General features: G+C 43.6%; 1 protein-coding gene and 1 long non-coding RNA gene across 3 annotated transcripts in view; one reads left to right on the top strand and one right to left on the bottom strand.

The window, feature by feature from the left end:
• Window positions 1–2,361, top strand: part of GEMIN5 (gem nuclear organelle associated protein 5) — a 49,754-nt gene extending 47,393 nt beyond the window's left edge. For both annotated transcript variants that reach the window (XM_015141311.3, XM_015141310.3), the window contains exons 27-28: window positions 855–951; window positions 1,554–2,361. In XM_015141311.3, coding sequence (XP_014996797.2) covers window positions 855–951; window positions 1,554–1,721 — 265 coding nt within the window. In that variant the 3' untranslated portion in view covers window positions 1,722–2,361. The remainder of the gene's footprint in view (window positions 1–854; window positions 952–1,553) is intronic.
• A 1,457-nt stretch (window positions 2,362–3,818) lies between these two features.
• On the bottom strand, window positions 3,819–12,126 carry LOC144329589 (uncharacterized). The gene is made up of 2 exons (XR_013394967.1): window positions 11,920–12,126; window positions 3,819–6,736 (listed from the first exon to the last, which is right to left on the bottom strand). It is a non-coding gene; the product is annotated as an uncharacterized LOC144329589 (long non-coding RNA).
• Between the last annotated feature and the right edge of the window lie 84 nt (window positions 12,127–12,210).

The raw sequence follows: 12,210 nt of genomic DNA, 5'->3' as shown, positions 1-12,210 counted from the left end.
GGGCAAAGGGCTTGAATAGATATTTCTCTAAAAAGCCAGTAAGCACAGGAAATGATGCTCAATATCTGATCATTAGGGAATTGCAAATCAAAACTACAGTGAAGTAGCACTTCATAGCCATTAGGCTACTACCAGAGAAACAGAACAAGTGTTGGGGAGGATGCAGAGACCTTGGAATCCTTGTGCCTGTGGGTGGAAATGTAAAATGATGCAGCCACTGTGGAAAACAGTATAGCAGCAGTTCCTCCAGAAATGTAAAATAGAATGACCATAGGATCCAGCACTTCCACATCTGGGTATATACCCAAAAAAATTGAAAGCAGAGTCTGAAATATGTGCACACACCTGTGTTCATAGCAGCATTATTCGTAATACCCAAAACATGGGAGCAACCTAAGTATCCACTGACAGATGAATGGATAAGCAAAATGTGCCATATCTATATGATGGAATGTCATTCAGCCTTACAAAGGAAGGTCGTTATGCTGAGTGAAATAAGCCAGTCACGAAAAGACACACACTGTATGACTCCACTTATATGAGGTACTCAAAATAGTTAAAATCACAGAGACAGAAAGTAGAATGATATTGATAGGGGCTAAGAGAAGCAGAATGAGAAGTTACTGTTTAATGGGTATAAAATTTCAGTTTTACAAAACGACAAGAGTTTTGGAAATGGGTGGTGGGGATGTTTTTCACATTATGAATGTATTTAAAACCACTGAACTATATATGTTTAAATGGCTAAAATGGTAAGCTTTATGTTATATACATTTTACCACAGTAAAATCAATGGGAGAAAAATGTTACCCAGGGCAAGACATACAACTTACACCTTTTATTTTTTTCACTAGTAAAGAAGAAAAAAATGAGCCACTTTCTCTGCCTGAATTAACCAAAAGGCTTACAGAGGCAAATGAGAGAATGGCGAAATTTCCTGAGAGCATTAAGGTAAGAGTTAAAGCAGTTCATTTGGTAAAGCATCACTTTTTGTGTTATCACTTGACTATACCACGTTCTTATAGGTCAGCTACCTCTCTGTTCAGTTTCTAAAATCTCTACCCATTCATATGAGCTTAAGAATTTAGAATCCAATTACTTTGGTTAGCTAGGATGTTTTGTGAGAATAGAATTATTGATCACACAAGTAATTTTATACCTCAGTCTTCAGAGAAACTAAATAAATGTAATAGGTAAGAAGTAAAATTTAGATTGGTGCCATGTATTAGACAGCTTACAGATGGACAGGTCTTTTTGGCTGTGGGCCCAAATAGTAATAGAAGCACCATTTTTAAGGGTTGATTTGCATAGTGCTGTAGAAAGAGATTGTGCCATTGAGAAGGACATCCCAGCAACCATCCCAGTTTTCAGTGTCATTTCTCCTTGGAGTAACCGTTGAAGAGAAAGACAGGACATTGCCTTAGGAGAGAGCTGGATCAGCTGTGTCCAAGAAATGTCTATAGATGAACCTGATTCACTGGTGCCTTCTGTGAAGGTGTTTGTGGCTCCTTTGCAAATGCTTCCTTATTCATCCTCATGTCATCATCTTTCAGGCCTGGCCCTTCCCAGATGTGCTGGAGTGCTGCCTCGTCCTGCTTCTCATCAGGTCCCACTTTCCTGGGTGTCTGGCCCAGGAAATGCAGCAGCAGGCCCTAGAGCTTCTTCAGAAATACGGCAACACGAAAACTTACAAAAGACACTGCCAGACCTTCTGCACGTGAATTTTTACACACCTTGAAGAAACTGCCAAATTGAAAATGTTTGACACCTTTCACCTCTGCAGTTCCACCTCACCAGACATTCACTCTGGTCCCTAGCTGTTTTTGCAGTAATCCAAATGAATACAAACGAGGATTAAGTTTGAATCAACCCTGCCTACCCACAGACACAGTGGATCTGACTTTAGACTCAATTGTGGTCTCCTGCTGGAGGGAAGATCATGTAAAGCCCGCAGTAGTTATTCAGAACTAATACCTGCAGAGTGTTGGTCATCTCTACAGCCTTAGGCAGGTTTCATCCAAAGAGGAGAAACTTCTGTCATCACCCAAAGTGTTACATGCTTAAAACACAAGCTACCTTTATAAATACTTCATCTGATCAGAAATGTGTCATGCTTGTTTGAGATGGAGTTGCTGCATTTTAGGACTATTGATACTTTTTTAAAATTGTTTTTATAATATTTAATTTGAAAGCGGAGACCCTTCTCTGTCTTCTCTTTCATAGATTGAAGTTTGAATTTGAAATAGGCCTTAACCATCATGTTGACTCTCCTGTCAGAATTTTAGGTTGGAAATTTGGTTTTATTCTTTTATGTAATTGCTTATTTGAACAGATCATTTACTAAAGCTTTAGAAGAAGTGATTCAAATGTGTGTTTTCCCTTCAGTTTTATAACAGATGGATCGATGGCAGTCAAATAGCTCAGGAATAAATTACTGTTCCAATGGTTTTTAAACTTTCTTGGATTATAGGATCCTTTTGAGAATCAGATTAAAGCCAGAGATACTCTTTGGAGAAAAATGCATGTTCCTAATTTTGCATAGATGACCTTTGGATTTTTGGACTCTGACAGTTGGGACCCTAAATACTATTTAATTGTAAATCTTTTTTTTTTCTCCTCCTTGGTTATTTAAACAGTTGAACAGTGTCAGGAACAGATGTTTCGGTAATGTCACAGTTGCTAGGATGGGAAAATCACAGTCTGGCATGCGTGTGGGAAGGAATACGCCTTTCACATAATTGAACTGTTTTATCTAGGATTCATTGTGAAGGCTGTTCTGCTCACGTTTGTAGTTTATTTTTCAGTTAATTCCTAGGATTGGGATTGGGACAGTAAGAATGAAATTCATTTACAGGGAGTCCCAGGAAGGAAAATGTTTAAGGCAGTTTTCAAAGATGTGTATGTGCCTAGCATTAGCGTTTAATAAACTCTACAAAGGGAAATACTGTAGAATTTAGATCCTCACAGTTCATACAGTTAAGTGAACTTTAGGAAGATGATGCTTTCTTACTAGAGATGGAGAATCTTTCTTGATTGAAAAGATATAAATAGGCATGGCTAGGTGGAAAACTGGACACCAGTTCTACAAACTGCTAAAATGAACTTTGCTTACAGAGGTGGAAAAAATATATAGTCCATTCCACTTGAGTAAAGAGTGATATTGTTAAACTAGAATTCTAAATTCATTTGTGATCTGTCGGAAGCATCACCTGTGGCTAGAAGGGTCCTGCTCACTCCTCAGTTACTGCTTTGGTAAGAACAAGATTTACTATTTGAGTCCGGGCGGGGTGGCTCATGCCTGTAATCCCAACACTTTGAGAGGCCAAGGCAAGTGAATCACTTGAGGACCGGAGTTTGAGACCAACTGGGCAGTATATATGGAGGCAGTATATATTTGAGACGAACATTTGGTAGTATATATGGAGGGACTGAATTGCACTCAGTTGCCTGGTGCTATGGTGCAAACCTATACTCTAGATACTATGGAGGTTGAGGCGGGAGGATTGCTTGAAGCCAGGAGTTCAGGGCCAGCCTGGGCAACATAGCAAACTCCCATCTCTATAAGTAATAAATAAAATTTTTAAAATGAATTATGGCCAGGCACAGTGGCTCATACCTGTAATCCTAGCAGTTTGGGAGGCCAAGGCAGGCAGATCACCTGAGGTCAGGAGTTCAAAACCAGCCTGGCCAACATGGAGAAACCCCATCTCTACTAAAAATACAAAAATTAGCTGGGCATGGTGGCACATGTCTGTAATCCCAGTGTTGGAAATAAGAGCTTGGAGTCTCAAAGAAAACGGGCACTCAAAAGACTTCTCAGCAAGGCAAATTTACTTCTGCAGAAGGGTGCTGCCTGCACCAGTCACAATCACAAGAGCACACTGAACAAAGGAGAGAAGGATTTTTATCCCTAATGCAACTTCTGTTTCTGTGTCCTTTCCCCATTGGCTGAAGTCAGACCACACAATTTAAGCTAGCCCGATTGGCTAAAACTTGAAATTTTTCCAAATAGGGTAGACAGGGGAGAAGGGGTAGGAGTGGTAAAACTTTTCCAAATAGGGTAAACTTAAACCTTTAAACACATAACTTGTAAAGAAAGGAGGGGAGGGAGGGATTGTCCATTAAGGCATGTTTGGGCACGTTTAGGCACAGCAAAGATGGAAAGGCTTGTTTAGGGAACAATAATTTATCCTTTCTAGCAATGTGAAAGGACATTAGTTGCTAAAAGGAACGAGGAAGTTTGAAGAGAAATTGATTGATTGGCAAATTTCCCCCTCTTGGTAGTTCTTCCTCTTCAAGTCTCCTTAACATATCTTGACTTTATTGTTCCTCTTGTTCACTTAGGAATAGGAGCTTATCTGAGTAGGGTGGGGGAGAAGAGGGGTTTTGGGAGAGCGTTTTCTATGAGTCTTTGCACTAATCCACAAATACAGGGTATAATGCAGCAACCTACAAGAATAAGTATACCTATAACAATTGCAAGGGGGCTAAAGATTGAGGTTATGAGTCCCTTCCATTTTCCAAACCATTTTTCCATGAGGTTAGAGAAGGGGTCATTTACTCCAGAATTTTTGGCCAATTCGTTTGCTAGGGTGGTAAGGCCTTTTATAGGGCTTTTGTAATTGTTCCATTGGGGGCTATATTTTTGCAGATAAAAGTACAGCATTAGACTGCAATCATGATACAGACCCCAACCTTCTCAGCTAATATCATGTCCAGGGCTATTCAATTTCCCAGGCCATTTGGCTGGTAGGGCCTAATTGTTCAGCTATTCCTTTAATGGCATCCCTAGTATAAATAACAAACCATTGTTGCTTATAGTTAATGTAATTTATCCAGTCTACATTTTTGTTTGCAGTTACCCATGAGAACAATATAGATTCAAATACTGCAGCTATTTGATTTTGGGCTTTAAACTCATTTGGTAGCCCTCATGGAACTCCAATGGCATCTATATAAATGTGAGGGTCAAAGGACCCTTAAGGGGCACTTCTGCTCTTCAATTGTTCTTTTTGTTTGGTTGGTGAAACGCCAGGGCGAAAGGGATGGCCAATGGGATTAGAGCGTGAGTGTCCCTCCAGTTACTTGGCAGAGTACCCAGTAGTGGCCCACCACAATACCACCATACATCCTCCCGGGGATGAACAAGGGCAGACTAATTGGTTAGCTCCTGAAAAGGCTTGGACTCACTGCATCCCATTAGGCTTCCAAGGAATGCCAAATTTTCCCCGTCGTGAGAGACATGAGGTAAAATGTACATTGTTAACTGGAGCTGACCTACAGGGCCTTTAACTTCAAGAATAGCAGTGAGAGTTTAGCATGCCTTATCGCCCCAGGCTGTGGGGTTTTGGAAGAGAGCTACCATACAGCTCATGCCCTGTTGGTTGGAGGTCCATCCAAGTGGAAAGGGAACAATTTGGGTTTCTGGCCTTCCTGTTGCACAAGTGGACCAATCGCTTTTATTTAGGGTGTGAACAGAATATTTAATCCATTCTGGCCAGGCATTAACATCTTGATACCTGGTTTCTATGGCTAAGTTTGCTTTAGGTCCTTGACTTCTACTATGGCTATTTTCTTATTATTAGGTAAGAAACAAAAAATGGTTTGATTTGGTGGGCGTGGGGGAGGCGAGTTGGTAGGAGATGGAGGAGGGTTAAAACTTTTTTTTGTTTTTGTTTTCTTGTTGTTTGTTTGAGGCAGAGTCTCTGTCGCCAGGCTGGAGTGCAGTGGCACGATCTCGGCTCACTGTAACCTCGGCCTCCCAGGTTCAAGCAATTCTCCTGCCTCAGCCTCCCAAGTAGCTGGGACTACAGGCATGTGCCACCATGCCCAGCTAATTTTTGTTTTTAATACAGATGGGGTTTCACCATGGTGGCCAGGATGGTCTCAATCTCTTGACCTTGTGATCCACCTGCCTCGGCCTCCCAAAGTGCTGGGATTGTAGGTGTGAGCCACTGCGCCCAGCCAACGAAATATATTTTAAAGGAGCCTATGTGGTCTTTTCCAGTGACATCCACTCCTAGGCCATAAAGACAAGTGGGGTTAGGGTCAGTGGAGGTGGGGATAAGAATAGAAGTACTGGGTTACACTGGTGGATTTGGCAATTTGAGGGGGTGGTTCCTTTGGTGAAGTGGAGGTAGGGTTTTAGGGTGGTGCAGCCTTCTGAGGAGGTCCAGCCCTGATATTTGGTAGTCCAGATAACATCTCCCAACTATATCATAACCCCTGGAAGTCTCATGGTTGTTGATTGCAACGGTTAATAGGTGGTGCTGGGTTTGGAAGGGGTGGATGGGCAGAGCTTTTCTAGGAGGCTAGCTGTCTCTGACTTTGGAGATCCCCGCAGGGCATGGCAAGACAAGCATTGAAAGTAATGCTTTGGGTTTGGGGTGAGCTTGACCTAGTTACATTAATAATAAGATGAGAGGTAGCTAAGGGAAAGAGAAGAGGAAAAAGAGATTAGGCTTTTCTCTTTAATGTTACTCTGGTGGGAGTTGGCCCTGGGACGATGGTCCATGGCTTCAGAGAGGGCAGCGACTTTCTGACTTGGGTACAATGGATCTACCCCTTTTCAGCAGTTCAGACTGCTGTGTCAGTTGTTAGGAGCACCAGGTAAGCTGCTTCTCAGGTGGGCTCCAGCTTTCCCTCTTTCCAGATTTTGACAAGGACATGATCTCCGGGTTGATGTTGGTGGACTGGGAATTTGAGGGGTGATGTTTGCACTAGGAAGCCTTGAATCCTGAGGGAGGAAAGGGTGGAAGACAAACCAAATACAAAGTTTTTGAGAAACTGATTTTTCGTTTCAAATGTAGAAAGGCCAGTAGTGGAATTTAGGTAAGGCAACCCATAGAGCGTTTCATAAGGGGACAGGCCAAGGTCCTTTCAAGGGGCAATCTGGATTTTGAGTAAGGCAATGGGAAGACATTTTGTTCATGGTAACCGAGTTTCTAGGATTTACTTGATTAGGTGATTTTTTAAAGTTTGACTCATTCTTTCTACTTACCCTGATGAGGACAGATGCCAAAGAATATGATATTCCCATTTTGTTTCTAATGCCTGGGTTCGTCCTTTAATGATGTGTGCAGTGAAGTGGGTCCCATTGTCTGAATCAGTGTTTTCTGTTAGTCCAAACCTGGGTGTGACGTGTTCTAACAGGGCTTTGACCACATTACTGGCTGTTGCGCTTGGGAAGGGGATGGCATCTACCCAGTGGGTAAGGTAGTTTACTATTACTAGCAAATACTGGAGGTGGCCTATTGGGGGCATTTCAGTATAGTCAACCTGGGCACTTCGGAATGGCCTTAACCGTGGGTTCCTTCCTCCTGGATGTTGCCTCTTTAGGGTTTGCTTATTAGTCTTTCTGCACACTATGCAACCATCCACTGCTTGCTTAGTGAGGGTATATATTCCTATGCATTCATAGACTGTAAGGACTGCATCACACATAGCTCGAGGACCCCAATGAGATCCTTGATGAAGTGACAGTATTTTCCTCATAAGAGGCTTGGATAACATTTCTCTTCCATCTGGTAATACCCATTTTCCTTCTGAATTTTCCTCAGCTCCTAATTTCTTTAGTTTTTCCTGGTCTGCATGGGGGAAGATGAGGGGGTAAATGAAAAATGGGTGTAGCTTGGGAAGAGGCAGCCTGTTTGGCTATTTGGTTGCCTAGATTATTTCCCCGACTTTCAAAGGAGAGGGTTTTTTTGGTGTCCTGGGACATGAACAATAGCTATTTCCTCAGGAAGCTGGAGATTATCTAATACTTGTATTAGTAACTCTTTGTGGACTAGGTTTTTTTTTTTTAGAGACAGCGTCTCTGTTGCCCAGGCTGAAGTGCAGTGGTGTGATCTCAGCTCACTGCAAGCTCTGCCTCCCGGGTTCACGCCATTCTCCTGCCTCAGCCTCCCGAGTAGCTGGGACTACAGGCGCCCGCCACCTCGCCTGGCTAATTTTTGTATCTTTAGTAGGGACAGGGTTTCACAGTGTTAGCCAGGCTGGTCTCCATCTCCTGACCTCATGATCCATCTGCCTCGGCCTCCCAAAGTGCTGGGATTACAGGCGCAAGCCACCACACCCGGCCTTGTAGACTAGGTTTCGACCTTTACTGTTAGTAAGGCCTCATTCAGTCCAGATTTTTCCAAAGGTGGCCGGGCACAGTGGCTCAAGCCTGTAATCCCAGCACTTTGGGAGGCCGATGGGCGGATCACGAGATCAGGAGATCGAGACCATCCTGGCTAACACGGTGAAACCCCGTCTCTACTAAAAAATACAAAAAACTAGCCGGGTGAGGTGGCGGGCGCCTGTAGTCCCAGCTACTCGGGACACTGAGGCAGGAGAATGGCGTAAACCCGGGAGGCGGAGCTTGCAGTGAGCTGAGATCTGGCCACTGCACTCCAGCCTGGGCAACAGAGCAAGACTCCGTCTCAAAAAAAAAAAAAAAAAAGATTTTTCCAAAGGCATGTAGTACTCCAAAGGCATATTTGGAGTCAGTATAAATTGTTCCCTCCTGATTTTGTAAAAATTTTAAGGCTTGATTTAGAGCAAGTAGCTCGCACATCTGTGTGGGCCATTCAGTAATCTTCCTGATTTTGTTTCTGTGAGGGTAGCTTTGTCAACTACAGAGTATCTGTAATCCCTTTTTCCTTCTATTACCGGAGAGGAACTGTCTACAAAAAGATGTTTCCCTGTTTGAAAAGGAGTTTCACTTAAGTCTAGTCTTAACTTTGGTTTGGTAACTAATTAGGTCTAAACATTTATGCTCAAGTTCCTTTGGTTGTGGGTTCCCTGTTACCTTTTGGTTTGGATTCCCGGTTAGAAAAGCAGCTGGATTTAGAGAATTGTCAGTGGTTAGTGTCAAGTCATCTCTCTAACAGGATAGCTTCATATTTTAAAATTCTTGAATCAGCGAGCCACCTTTCTGCCTTTTGGTTGAGGATAGTTCTGACTTCGTGAGGTGTGCTAACGGAGTTTTCCCCCAAAGGTTAATTTTCTGCTTTCCTTGCTCAGTGAGGAGTGTAGCTTGGGAAGAGGCAGCCTGTTTGGCTATTTGGTTGCCTAGATTATTTCCCCGACTTTCAAAGGAGAGGGTTTTTTTGGTGTCCTGGGACATGAACAATAGCTATTTCCTCAGGAAGCTGGAGATTATCTAATACTTGTATTAGTAACTCTTTGTGGACTAGGTTTTAGTAACTCTTTGTGGACTAGTAACTCTTTGTGGACTGAGCAATAGCTACAGATTGGACACAATCTGCTACAGATTGGACACATTCGGGCCATCCACAGGTAACGGGGTCAATAATTTTTGACAGGAATGCTGCGGGCTGCCAGTGGCCCCCATGCTCTTGGGTAAGTACCCCTAAAGCCACTCCTTTGCTTATACTGACAAAAAGATGTAATGGCTGTTCTAGGGAGGGTAAAGCTAGAACAGGGGCAGTCACTAGTAAATGTTTTAACTTTTCTACTTGTTTGATTTCTGGTGGAGTCCAGAGAAGGGGGTCTGGCTCTTCTTGGGTGAGTCTTTGGTACAAAGGTTTTGTTTCTAAGGCATAAGAGTCAATTCATAGGCAACAGTATCCAACCAATCCCCAACATTTTCTGAGCTCTTGTTTTGTTTCTGGCAGAGGTAGGGATATGATACCTTCAATCCGTTCAAACCCAATTTGCTTTTGCCTTTCCTCATCCCTTCGTACATATACCTTTTGGGCCTCTCTTAAAAGCTCTTCTATGCGACGGTCTTTCCAATTTTCTATCTTTTGTAATTTCTTTGTAATATCTGGTGACAAAGTGGAGCTTTAACATTCCTCACCCAAGGGTGTCTTCTAATTCTAGGCCAGCATATTTCCTCATTTGCTCTTTAAGCCTCTCTAAGAATTCCATAGGTCCTTTATCCTTTCCCTGTTGTATATTAAAAGCTTTGGTATATTTTGAGTTATATACCAAGGAACTGATTCCCGAATCCCTTTAATTATCATATCTCTGAGATCTCTCATATTCCCTTGATGGTGTTATTCCATTGAGGATCTTGGGCCGGGAACTTTTGTTCAGCTGCAGGGATGTTAGGACTGAGGGGGTGTTCATGTTCCCAAGCCGTCATAGTGGCCCTGCGGATCATGCTTCTTTCCTCTCCCAAAAAGAGGATGCCTAGGATGGACATTAACTCAGCCCAAGTATACAACTGGGGTCCTAGAAATTGATCAATTTGATCTGCTACTCCATAGGGATCGTCTAAGAGTGGTTTGAGTTCCCTTGTTAGGCTTTGGATTTCTGAACTGATTAACGGGGCATTGACGGAACCAATGCCCCCTCCTCCTAGAGGCACTTTCCTTAAGGGAAAGATCGTTGGAGCACATTCTCTGGAGGTAGTGGGGAAAGGGAAGTTTTGGATATCTTTTTTACATTGTGCTATCTCACACTGAAGTCTTCCTGGGGGAGGGCATTCAGGCTGGGGAGACCCTAAGAGTCAGGATTATGAGGGGGAGAAACAAAGTGAGCTGGGGAAGGGTCTGGGGCAGTTGCATCTACTGGAGGGGGAGGGTAGTTAGTGGTGTTTGGCAGGGAAGGTGGTCTAAGGGGTCCCACGTGTTGGTTGACTTATTGGGGTAAGGGATATTAATTTCTTGAGAAGAAGTAGCTTCTGGCTTGTCTCCTGTATCCTTTAGGGAATATAGGACAGGCCCCTGCCGCCAACACAGGGCATAGTCTTATTTCCTCCTGGGACACAGGACTTTTGTTATTGATATACCCTATTAAAAGTTGACAAATCCAGTCCTCACTAGACTGAAACTCTTGGCCAAAAGACTGAAGGTTTGAGGATACGTTCTTTGGTCCAAATAAAACAGCAGTATTTTATCATTTGTTGCTTTTTCTTGTGTTTGGTCCTCGCATTATCCTTCCAATATGTTAACATGAGACCTAGAGGGCTATCAGAGGGAATTGTATTGTCTGTCTTGTCCTTTTTATTTCCTGTCCTGCTTGAGGTACTTCCCATTGTGGAAGTTTTAGGAGTTTCCCTGCGTTTCCTGAGTCTGTGTGGCTCAACCTCTTACTAGAGATTTCTTACCCCCTTCTCTCTGGAGGTTCAACCCCTCCCCGCCCACTGGAGGTTTCTTGCACTCCCCTACTTTCACTTCGTACTTCTCTGGCTACTTCCCTCATGGGAATTTAAGCCTCTCTAAGAATTCCTTAAGTCCTTTATCCTTTCCCTGTTGTATATTAAAAGCTTTGGTATATTTTGGGCCGGGCGCGGTGGCTCAAGCCTGTAATCCCAGCACTTTGGGAGGCCGAGACGGGCGGATCACGAGGTCAGGAGATCGAGACCATCCTGGCTAACACGGTGAAACCCCATCTCTACTAAAAAATACAAAAAACTAGCCGGGCGAAATGGCGGGCGCCTGTGGTCCCAGCTACTCGGGAGGCTGAGGCAGGAGAATGGCGTAAACCCGGGAGGCGGAGCTTGCAGTGAGCTGAGATCCGGCCACTGCACTCCAGCCTGGGCGACAGAGCCAGACTCAGTCTCAAAAAAAAAAAAAAAAAAAAAAAAAAAAAAAGCTTTGGTATATTTTGAGTTTGAGGAACTGATTCCCGAATCCCTTTATCATATTTCTGAGATCTCTCATATTCCCTCGATGGGCTACATTGTTATTCCATTGCGGATCCTGGGCCAGGAACTTTTGTTCAGCTGCAGGGATGTTATGAATGAGGGGGTGTTCTTAGCATTGGCAGGTTGGTATAAGCCTCACAACAGGAAAGCTGCCTTAAGCCATATGAGGTGACATGGAACCACGGATCCGGACTCCATACTTGCTTCACACTCAATTGTGTATCTTATTCACACACTTTCAACCTCCAGGATGTCCTGACCACCAAGGAAGTACTTCACCGCCCCCACAGCTTTTCTGACCTTGGTGTGTGCAGAGTTACCTGGTGGCTGCGGTATTTGTAGGCCTTTTCTTCCTTCATTGTTGAGAGTTCAGGTTTATTCCTCACACGGGTGGTTCTCAATTCCTTACTCCTGAGGCCATCACAATGAGGCAGCGGGACTCATCTCCTCATGAGAGGTGATCAGAGACCCTTCCCCGGAGGAGAATGGGATACCAGACGAGCCCCCAAACAGTTGGAAATAAGAGCCTGGAGTCACAAAGAAAACAAGCACTTAAACAAAAGACTTCTCAGCAAGGCAAATTTACTTCTGCAGAAGGGTGCTGCCTGCAC

This window comes from Macaca mulatta, chromosome 6 (assembly GCF_049350105.2).
Source record: "Macaca mulatta isolate MMU2019108-1 chromosome 6, T2T-MMU8v2.0, whole genome shotgun sequence".
Taxonomy (NCBI): domain Eukaryota; kingdom Metazoa; phylum Chordata; class Mammalia; order Primates; family Cercopithecidae; genus Macaca; species Macaca mulatta.
The sequence above is the reverse complement of the archived record's forward strand: the minus strand, read 5'-3'. Positions and strand labels throughout refer to the sequence as shown.